Raw genomic sequence first — 10,998 nt, 5'->3', positions numbered from 1 at the left:
AATTATTATTATTATTATTATTATTATTATTATTTACTATCACACCCCCAAAAGTTTTGGGTTCTCCGTTCCTCGCAGCTTTGGCTCCAGCAGAGGAAGACATGTCTTTTTGTCTCCAGGTTCCCGCTCAACTGAGACACAAACACACCGGGGGATAAACAAATTAATAGTAAGGAATAAAAGACCTTGAGGATGAAGGGAAAAGAAAGCAGGGAGAGAGATGTAGGTTAGACAAGGGGTGGGGAGGGGAAACAACTCGCTCTCGCTACTCCTTGCTTTATCCTGCTCTCCCTCCCCATAGGACACAAGAGCCCCGCCGGGGCGAGAAAGTTGGCAACGCGCTCTTGCTGCGCTTCCGCCCATTTTTTTGCCGCCGTGCGCATTGCAAGCGCCGAGCCCTGCCTTTCCACGCCGAGTCACCCCCTCCCCGGAAAAAGACCCTCTGCATTCCCCATCCTTGCACCCCACCCTCTCCAGTGCATGCACCGAGCTGCACCTGTCAAATTTCTGCCTCTCTAACCCCACCCCACAAAAAAAAACCAACCCAACCCAGTTGCTGTGCGCTCCCAGGCGCCCTGCCAGGGAAACCAAAGACCACCAGCAGCTGGAGACAGATGGCACTGTCTCGCCTTTGTTCATTTCTTCCTTTATTTATTTATTTGCTGGGTGGGTGTGTTTTAAGGCCCAGGGAAGGGTTAAACGGGCGAGCGAGGTGGTTCTTCCCAGACTGGAGCCGGAGGAGCCATCGCAGGGAACGGGAGAGGGAGGTTTGCGCGCGCGCGCTCTCTCCGGCTCCGAAAGTCCTTTCCTCTTCCTCCCTCTTTTGTGGGCGAGAATTGCAGAGAGACCGGCCCCTGGTAAGGGGGCGAGGCGCCCGTGCACCCGCCTGGTGGGGCTGCAACGCCTGGTGGCGTGCGCCCCCACCCCGCGCAAGACTTGCATGCGTGCGCGTGTGAATGCGCAGGAGAGGGTTTTTTTTTTCTTGGCAGATGCAGCTTGCCAGTGCCGCGGCTCTCTGAGACCGATTTGCAGGAGAATCAGGGGCTCAGCACCTCCGGTTGCAAGGAGGATCTCAAAGGGGTGTCAATGCTCTGGATGGGTCAGTAACGTTTAGGGGAAGGATAGTGAGTTGGAGAGGTCCTGGGGAGTCCGGATTCAGTCCTCCGTTTCTCTAGGTAGCGCTGGGAATGCATCCTGTCTGTAATCCTGGAGAGCTGCTGCCAACCTGTGCTCAGCATCACTGGGCTCCTGGTCTGACTTGATAAGAAGGCAGCTCTCTGAATTCCTGCATCAAGCAGAGAACCACTGAACTACCCTGTCTGCCTGCTACCTGCTTTTTAGGATGCCTGCTTTTAATTTTACGGGAAGGGTCGAGTTGGAAAGGGACCCCGGGGTCATCTAGTCCAACCCCCTGCAATGCGGGAATCTCCTGTCTGAAAGCCCAGAGAGCTGCTGCCAGTCCGTGTACGCAGCGCTGAGCTACATAGACCAATAGTGTGACTTGGTATAGCACAGCTTCTATCCTATGTGCCTACACTGCTTTTAGTTTCTTGTGGGTTATAAACAGTCGTCTTCTTTGGCGATCCCTCGTAGCCGAGTAAGATTGTCTTCCATAAACACGGTTTTAACAATGAGTCCATAAGTGACTGTGGAGGCCAATTCTGGATCCACACGCCCCTCCACAGTGGGGAATTGGTTTCCGGGTGGGAGTTGATCACGGTGTGGATTTGCCAAGTGTGCCTTCCTCTTAGCACGCATCCTGAGTTCAAGTGTCTTCAAAGCCCATGACACCTTTGGTAAAGGCTGTTCTCCAACTGGAGCGCTCGCAGGCCAGTGTTTCCCAGTTGTCGGTGTTTATACTACATTTTTTTAGATTTGCCTTGAGACAGTCTTTCAACCTCTTTTGTTGACCACCAGCATTACGCTTTCCATTTTTAAGTTCGGAATAGAGTAGTTGCTTTGGAAGACGACCATCAGGCATCCGCACAACATGACCGGTCCAGCGAAGTTGATGTTGAAGAATCATTGCTTCAATACTTGGGGATCTTTGCTTCTTCCAGTACACTGATATTAGTTCACCTGTCTTCCCAAGTGATGTGTAAAAATTTTCAGAGACACCATGATGGAATCTTTTGAGGTTATGTTCTTCTGGGATTCCATTAATATATTGTTGTAGCTGTGTCAGCTGGGAAAGTACACTAAATTGTTTGTTTGTTTGTTTAAAGTATTTCCTCCTGCTCTGCATCCAAAAGTTTTCCAGAGCAGCTTGTGGATCAAATTAACAAACCAGCTGAACAGTCCCCACTGTCCGGCTAACAATCTAAAAGACGACACGAAAGGAAAAAGGGATGGGGAGGGAAGATGAGTTGTTGTTGTTTTGAGCAACCAAGATGGCAAAGTTCGAAACTTCATCTCTATACTCTTACATCCTTGTCTTTTTAAATCTCTGTCTCTTTCTCAGGGGAAGCCCTCCTCCCCAACTCTTCTTGTGAAACACTGCATTTGTCAAGAGATCCCTGTTCTCCACCTCCACAAAGAAATGCCCCAGGCTTCCTGTGGGCCTGGCGCATGCCTGAGCAGATCCTTTTGGGGTGGCTTTTCCCGTTAAATAGACATTTACCCATAAGGTCGCCATGCTGAGCTGAAGATCCAAAATGGCTGCCAAGAAGGGAAGAACGCCAAGCGTTGATCTCTACTTCCGATCTCTGCTCCAGCGGGAGATCCAGGCCAAGGAGCACCGGGAAGAGAGCAGCCAAACAGGCCACGATCCCAAAGCGGCAGTGGAGAGATCAGGAATATCCTCCCACGAAGCCAAGGCTGGGAATGACCAGGATTTCCTGAAAAGGGAGGCCCTGGAACTGGTCATGGGCGAGTCAGGCGGGAAGCCATGGAAACATCTGGAAGACGTGAAAGGCACACGATTCCCTTGCTCGGGATGGGGAAACCCTCCCTTGCTGGGGTCTCTGCCTCGGGACGATCCCAAAACTTTCCTGGCCACCTTTGAGGGAGTGGCGAGCGCTTGTCGGAGGTCTGGCAGGCTGTCGGGCCTTGGCAGAGAAGCTTCAAGGGACGCCACAAAGATTGCCGCTGTCAAGACGGAGGATTGTTGGAAAGCGACAGAGGATCTCCTGGGAGACAATTCGGTCGCCATGGATGTGCAGCGGACGCTCTTTCGGGAGTTCCGCTACCAGGAGGCCGAAGGTCCCCGCGAGGCCTGCAGCCGCCTCTGGTACCTCTGCCACCGGTGGCTGAAGCCGGAGAGGCACTCCAAGGAGCAGATCCTGGAGCTGGTGATCCTGGAGCAATTCCTGGCCATCTTGCCCTCGGAGCTTCAGGGCTGGGTCAAAGATGGCTGCCCTCAGACTTGTGACCAGGCGGTGGCCCTGGCCGAAGGCTTTTTACTGCGACGGCGGGAGGCGGCCAAAACAGAACGGGAGGTGAGAACGTTTAGGGTCGCTTCTCAAGGATGTTTTGAGAGAGTTGTGAAGACCTCATACGTTGGCCACAATGAGAGCCCTGAAGTTGGGCCAGGCCGAAAGGCCCCCATCCACACTCCACATTTGAAGCAATATTGTTCCACAGTCATGACTTCCCCCAAAGGATCCTGGGAGCTCTTGAAGTTGCCGAGAGTTTGTAGGTATCCCTTGTTACCCTCACAGAGCTACAGTTCCCAGATTGGTTGAGCAATTATTATCATTATCATTATCATTATCATTATCATTATCATTATTTCTTCTTCATCATCAAACCTTTTATTGGCATCACATACAAACATACAAATTATTATTATTATTATTATTATACAAAACAAATCAATACAGAATTACCACTTCCCCAGTGGCACAAAACATTTGCTTAAAAAAAGGAGGCAGAGCAGTCTATTGTCACATCTCTTGGTCTCCAGGGAAATCAGATGTCTACGGTGTATTTCGACGACAAAAAACCACATAGAGATATTTAGCCACTAACTTGATGAGCTCCTGATCATTCCCCAGCAATAAAAAATGTATGACCTACGACTCTGGTTTCCATTTGGGGATACAGAGTTGATCTAGAAATTGCTGGCGGAGATCAGCATATAGTTTACAATTGAGAATCATATGTGTAAGGGTTTCCACCAGGTGGTCTTCACATGGGCAAGTTCTTTCTCCTTCCACCCTTCCTGAGAAACTTCCCCAAAGGAGGTTTGATGGATTTGAATTAAACCTGGCCAGCGAAAATGCCCTTCTTTCTTGAGGGTTAAGCAGAAATTCAAGGTAATTTATATATCGCCCTATACTCAGAGGTCTCAGGGCGGCTCACAGAAAAGATCACAACATATATAATCAGAATAAAATAAAAAACCCAATAACACCCCCCCAAAGAGCAACATTTTAAAGGGTATAGGCCTGGTTAAAAAGGACCGTTTTTGCCTGGCGCCTAAAGGTGTGTAATGAAGGCGCCGGGCGAACTTCCCTGGGGAAAGCATTCCACAGACGGGGAGCCACTGCAGAGAAGGCCCTGTTCTCGCGTTGCCACCTTCCGGACCTCTAGAGGAGGAGGCACACGAAGAAGGGCCTCATAAGATGATCTCAGGATCCAAGTAGGTTCATATGGAAAGGCGGTCCTTGAGGTATTGCGGTCCTGAGCCGTTCTAAGGCTTTATAGGTCAAAACCAGCACTTGGAATTGAGCCCGGAAAATAATTGGTAGTCATGACTTCCCTCTAAGGATCCTGGGAGCTCCGGAGGTTGCTGAGAGTGTGTAGGTGACGCCTGTTATGTAGTGTCATGTTGGGGTTTTTAAGCTTCTCATTTAGCATGTCCCACAGCACTGCCTGGACTGCTAGTGGCGCGACCAATGCTCGGGCTGTCTCAAACACATCGGGCCTGCAGAGGCTGAGGAATAGGCCCCGCTTCCGCTTCTCTGACCCTTCCGTCAGCTTGTTGGCTTGGAGGTAGCAGTCGAACTGAGCGAGGTAGGAGTCCCATGATTCATTTTTTTTTAAAAATAATAATTTTTATTAATTTTCCAGACATATAATAAAACAAATAACAAAACAAAATCATACAAGACAGACAAACAAATAAACATGTATAATTTCTTAAACTTATTTTCATAAACCTTCTTTCCCGGACTTCCCCATACCTCCCTTTTTCTGCATCCTTATGTTAACCCTTTCTCAGCAACCCTTCGTTTCAATTTGTTCACTCATATTCATTATGCATTTTTTCTAGAATTAAGATTTACAGCTGCAGTTCTCTATTTCTTATAACCATAACATCTCAGCCGTCATCAATTTTGCAACAGTCTTTAAGGTATTTTTTAAATTTCTTCCAGTCCTCTTCCACCGTCTCTCTCCCCTGGTCGCGGATTCTGCCGGTCATCTCTGCCATACTCATATACTCTGTCACCTTCGCTTGCCATTCTTCCAGAGTGGGTAGCTGCTGCGTCTTCCAATACTTTGCCAGGAGTCCCATGATTCAGAGGCTGGGGCGAACGGCAGTAGAGGCATGAGTGAAGCCATGGTTCCGATGCAGAACTTTCAACTTTTCCCTTTTCTTGCAAGGAATCCTATTCGGAATAAGGGACCTTCCCTTAAAAAAAAGGGAAACATTGACAGCTCTGTTCCAATGCCGACGTGGTAGGTGATGGATGGAACACAGTGCTCTAGCCAGAACGGTCAGCTCTGAATTGGGTTCTCTTCAGTGATTTCACTCAGTGATTCCACTCGGTGAGTGTCCTAATCTGGCTGTGCTCTGATGTCCATCCTATCCCACCTTTGTTGCCAGTATTAAGTAGTGGGTGGACATATCAGACGACACAGAGATTTCTGCAAGTCGCTCTTTATAAGTAAGCTGGAATTGAACTGAACAGCTCAGCCGACCTGCTTTTATAGGCAGCCGGCTGTCCACATTGTAACAACAGCAGCCCAGGGTTTCCCGCCTAAATTAACTGACGTGGACCTGAGTGAAAACTATATACAGTGGTGCCTCGCAAGACGAAAAGAATCCGTTCTGTGATTCTCTTCGTCTAGCGGTTTTTTCGTCTTGCGAAGCAAGCCCATTGACAGATTAGCGGATTAGCGCTATTAGCGGCTTTTAGCGGCTTATCTGCTGATCGGATCAACTGATAAGCGGCTTAGCGGCTTAGAAAAAGGGGGGGGGAACCCCGCAGGAACTCGCAAGGCATTGTCGTCTTGCGAAGCAAGCCCATAGGAAATTCGTTTTGCGAAGCACCTCCAAAACGGAAAACCCTTTCGTCTAGCGGGTTTTCCGTCTTGCAAGGCATTCGTCTTGCGGGGCACCACTGTACACAATACCCCTGGTGGCCAGGGATTCTTTTGGGGGAAGCTGTGTTTTATTGAAAGCTGGATGGTGATACTTCAAACTTACGAGTCCTACTGGGGCTCACCCAGCACACTTCATGGCCGGGCAGAGATTTGAACCCTGGTCTCCCAGATCCTAGTTCACCACCCCTAACCACTACACTCACTACTCTCCTTGGGGAGAGCATTCCACAAGCAGGATTGGCTAGATAATGGAGACCACCACTTTCTCCCTCCCAAATCCCTTTGTGCTGCTCTCGTTTCAGGGTCCGGCGCTGATCCAGGAGGTGGGTTTGAACTTCCCTGCAGCTGAGTCGCCTCTGCCCGTCCTCAAGGAGACGCCACTCTGCTCCACGGTCAAGCAGGAGGGCGGTGCCGATACCAGCTCCCCTAGACTGGGAGGTGGGTTTCTCTTTATGGTCCCATCTTCCTTAGGTGGCTTTTGTCACCTGTGACTTCTTCTGCCCAGCGTTTGGGATTCACAATACATGGGAACCTGAGGCTGGGGGCCAAATATGGCCCTCTAAGCCAGCCTTTCTCAACCTGTGGGTCCCCAGATGTTGTTGAACTACAACTCCCATCACCCCTAGCTAGCAAGGCCAGAGCTCAGGGATGATGGGAGTTGTAGTCCAACAACATCTGGGGACCCACAGGTTGGGAACCACTGCGAGGGTGGCGCCATCTGCTGTTGGGCTCCCTGCATTCCACCCTATCAGCCGCAATGGGCAGCAGCTGCCATTGGATTTGCTAGTGGTTATTATGGTCCCCATATGTTAGTTGTTTTAGTTTATATGTTTAAGAGGGTGTCTTATATGTTTAAGTCAATGCCTTAAGTCGATGTGCGGGAAAAGCTTCTTAGTTTAGATGTTGAAGAGGGTTGTTGTTGTTAACTGAATTAATATTCCACCCTTCCTCTACAAAGGGCTCAATGCAGCAAACACATAATACGATTTAGAAATACAAGCATAGCACAGAAATATTTTAAAACAGATCGAACCATTCCAGAAACAAATAACGATTAAAAACACTGAAAAGCAGTTGCAGTTTAAAATGTTCTAAAGTTAATAATTACAATTAAAAACCTCCTCCTGCCCAGTGATCTCCAGGTTGCCGGGAACAGTATTCTGCAGCCGCCCAACACCTGGGAAAAGAGAAGTGTATTCAAATTCCTCCTGAAAGTTAATACTGAAGGAGACAGGCTCACCTCACTAGTGAGGGTGTTCCACATCTGGGGAATTTAATCTATTCATTTGTATTTAATTGTTCTGCTCTGAAATGTGGATTTTTTTTTTTTAAATGTGGGGTGGCGTTTTTTTTGTATCTATGATGTAAACCGCTTAGAGATTTCTTTGAAATATGGCGTGGCATATAAATCACTTAAATGCAGTGTTTTTTTCTAAAAAAGAAATGTTTAGGGGTACAGTGGTACCTCTGGTTGTGAACGGAATCGGTTCCGGAGGCCCGTTCGCAACCTGAAAAGAACGCAACCCGCGTCTGCGCACATGCGGGTCGCGATTCGCCGTTTTCGCGCATGCGCTGACGTCATTTTACGCATCTGCGCATGCGCAAGTGGCAAAACCCGGAATTAACCCTTTTTGGTACTTCCGGGTCCCCGCGGTACGCAACCTGAAAACGCACAACCTGAAGCTAAGGTAACATGAGGTATGACTGTACTCTCATTTTCCTACTCATATTAAAATACTGCCCCTCAATGGGGCCAAACTTAGATTCACAATATGTTTCGGGGTATGCATACCCCTGCGTCCCCCCCCCCAGAAAAAAGCACTGCTTAAATGAATAAATTCTCTGTATTCCTGGCAGGTGATGGGTGGATCACCAAGGGCAAAGAGGAGAAGACACACCTCGAAAATACCGAGCTGGTCAAACTCTGTGGGGCCTCATGGGGAGGTCTCTCCTGGCCCCAAGAAGGGGGAGACGCCTCTGCGAGCCGCGACGGATCAGAAAAAGGGCGGGAAAAGTCCCTGGTGCCCAGAGGGGACGTGTTCCCCCCCTGTTTAGGAGAGAGCGGGGAACGGGGCCAAGCGGTCGTCGTCAAGAGGAGGCGCAGGAGTCGGGGGGAAAAGGTGTGCGGCATGTGCGGGAAAAGCTTCAGCCGGACCACGGTGCTTGTCGCGCACCAGAGGACTCACACGGGCGAGAAGCCGTTCATGTGCCAGGACTGCGGGAAGAGCTTCAGCTTGAAGTCCACCCTGGTGGCGCACGAGAGGACACACACGGGCGAGAGGCCTTACAGCTGCTCGCAGTGCGGCAAGCGCTTCACCGTCAGCTCGGACCTCACGCGCCACTACCGCATCCACGTGGGGGAGAAGCCCTTCAGCTGCCCCGAGTGCGGCAAGAGCTTCAGCCGCAAGACCCAGCTCCTCAACCACCAGAAGGTCCACACCAGGGAGAAGGCCTACAAGTGCTCGCGGTGCGGCGAGGCCTTCAGCCGCAGCTCCAGCCTCATGATCCACGAGGGCTCGCACACGGGCGAGAAGCCCTTCAAGTGCCCCGACTGCGACAAGTCCTTCAACACGTCCTCGCAGCTGGTCAAGCACCACCGCGTCCACACCGGGGAGAGGCCCTACACCTGCTCCGAGTGCGGGAAGAGCTTCAGCCAGCGGCAGATCCTCATGGTCCACCAGAGGATCCACACGGGCGAAAAGCCCTTCAAGTGCGCCACGTGCGGCAAGTGCTTCTGCGACCGGGCCGTCCTCATCCGTCACCAGAAGGTCCACACGGGCGAGAGGCCCCACCAGTGCGCCACGTGTGGCAAGAGCTTCTCTCACCGCGCCGTCCTCGTCCGGCACCAGAAGATCCACACGAGAGAAGCTCTGAACTTGCTCGGACTCCGGGAGGAGCCTCCGCCCAGCAAAGCCCTGTAAAGAGCCCAGACTCCGCCCCATGTTGCCTTGAGTCTCAAGGTGGCTACGGTTGCCCCCATAGCAATGTGGTTTGCCTGCAGTCTGCAGTGGCATTTCCCTCCTGACTTTGGTTGCATGGCAGCAAGGTTACCGGTGTTTATTAGTTGAACTGCAGTGGTGCTGGAAAATGGTAAACCGTGGCTGGGTGCTACAGGGAACCGGTTTTCTACAAAAACAAACAAACCAGAAATCATTTTTGGGGGGAGGGAAATAATTTGCCTGCTTTCATCTAGGACAGCAGTTCTCAACCTGTGGGTCCCCAGATGTTGTTGGACTACAACTCCCATCATCCCTTAGCTCTGGCCTTGCTAGATAGGGGTGATGGTGTCGGAATCTGTTTGACCGAGCTGATAAAGCTCATCCTCCGATGATAATTTGAGGAGGCCTCAGGCACATTCAGCAGAGAATCCAAAACAGCACGCGGAAGTGATGAGATTTATGGCTACCTGCTATGCTTTATTTCTTACTACGCAGACAGCAAAGAAACATCCTCTCTCTATGAAAGCAGAGAGCAACTGAACAACAAAGGAACAGGAAACCACTAACGTCACATCCGTCTCCCGTGAGACTTCCAACATCCTGGAAGGTCTCTGGAATGTAAACAGAGTCCTGTGACTCCAAGCAGCTGCACAGTGGCAAAACAGAAACTAACAGATGGGAGTTGTAGTTCAACATCTGGGGACCCACAGGTTGAGAAAAGTTGATCTAGGAGAAGATAATCTGCAGTTACTTCTCGACTCCGACAACTGCTGGTGAAGTTGCTAGGAGAAACCCAGCCGATTTATGGCCCCTCCAAACATTGGGTTGTAGTCAGCCAAATCCTACTCTTGAGTAGATCCACTGAAATTAATTAACTAGGTTAATTAGCTCCAGTGGCTCTACTCTGAGTAGGGCTCAAAGCCCATGCTTGTCCTACTGAGGTTAATGGACACAATTATCTTAGGTTTGCTCATTTCTATGCGCCTAGAACGTGGTTGAATACAACCCTGGTGTTTCGTTGTGGGAGTGTACTGTAAAATATTCTTATCACTGTACATCAGCAGGAAATTACAGGATACGCATTGATGGGAAATAAAGCAGTGGTTCTCCGTGACCTTTGCAGACACAATAAGTATTGAAAATGGTATTGTGTGAGGTTTCCCTGATAGCACAAGGTTCACAAATTATCATGAATGTGCAAGACGGGCTCTCCATGTTCATGTTGTTAAGCTATACAGTGAACTGAAGGATATACACATAACCATGTGAAGCACATTTCGTTAGGGTGGGCACCCAAAGATTTTTTTTTTAAGGTGAACATTTATTGAATACAGACTCATATTCGGTCATAAAAGACATTGTTTTTATTTATCAAACAAACGAAAGAAACTAAACCTTTTCTTTTTAATTAACAACTAAACTTTACCTTCAAAATAAGACAAAAACACCAAATTTTTGCTTTAGCGATAACCAGGTGCGTACAAAGATACAGTCAGTTTTCATGATCTTTACCTTTAACCAGAGAACGCGCTAACCCAGACCAAAATGGATTAAAGTGTCTTCATCTTCCTGACCCAAAGAAGGCGAAGTTGCTCACCAGATGTGACAAAACGGGGTGAGTGGAGCTCAAGACAGGAGACACAGGCAGAAGAAAAAGACTGGAATGAAGCTGCAGCTTCTGTCTGTGCTGCTTCCTGAGACAGATGTCGGCAGAAGCTGCAGGTCCATCCCAGCCTTTTTCTTCTGCCTCTGCCTGCTTCCATCTTCCTCCCTTCTACCTTTGCCGTTT

General features: G+C 49.5%; 1 protein-coding gene across 1 annotated transcript; it reads left to right on the top strand.

The window, feature by feature from the left end:
- Window positions 1-1,002: 1,002 nt before the first annotated feature.
- LOC310701340 (uncharacterized protein) lies at window positions 1,003-10,323 on the top strand. Its single transcript, XM_083492092.1, has 4 exons — window positions 1,003-1,099; window positions 2,462-3,437; window positions 6,573-6,708; window positions 8,128-10,323. Exons 2-4 carry the CDS (start codon window positions 2,655-2,657, stop codon window positions 9,189-9,191), a joined length of 1,983 nt encoding a protein of 660 aa, XP_083348218.1. The 5' UTR covers window positions 1,003-1,099; window positions 2,462-2,654; the 3' UTR covers window positions 9,192-10,323.
- Window positions 10,324-10,998: the final 675 nt, after the last annotated feature.

Source organism: Podarcis liolepis (assembly GCF_965112155.1).
Source record: "Podarcis liolepis genome assembly, chromosome: 2".
Lineage (NCBI taxonomy): Eukaryota > Metazoa > Chordata > Lepidosauria > Squamata > Lacertidae > Podarcis > Podarcis liolepis.
The sequence above is the reverse complement of the archived record's forward strand: the minus strand, read 5'-3'. Positions and strand labels throughout refer to the sequence as shown.

What these genes read in the sequence shown, in the direction of transcription:
- LOC310701340 (XM_083492092.1), top strand. Translation starts at nt 2,655, where the DNA reads ATGGCTGCCAAGAAGGGAAGAACGCCAAGCGTTGATCTCTACTTCCGA. An exon ending in CGGCCAAAACAGAACGGGAG is followed by an intron (nt 3,438 to 6,572) that starts GTGAGAACGTTT and finishes CTCTCGTTTCAG; the next exon opens with GGTCCGGCGCTGATCCAGGA. An exon ending in CAGCTCCCCTAGACTGGGAG is followed by an intron (nt 6,709 to 8,127) that starts GTGGGTTTCTCT and finishes TATTCCTGGCAG; the next exon opens with GTGATGGGTGGATCACCAAG.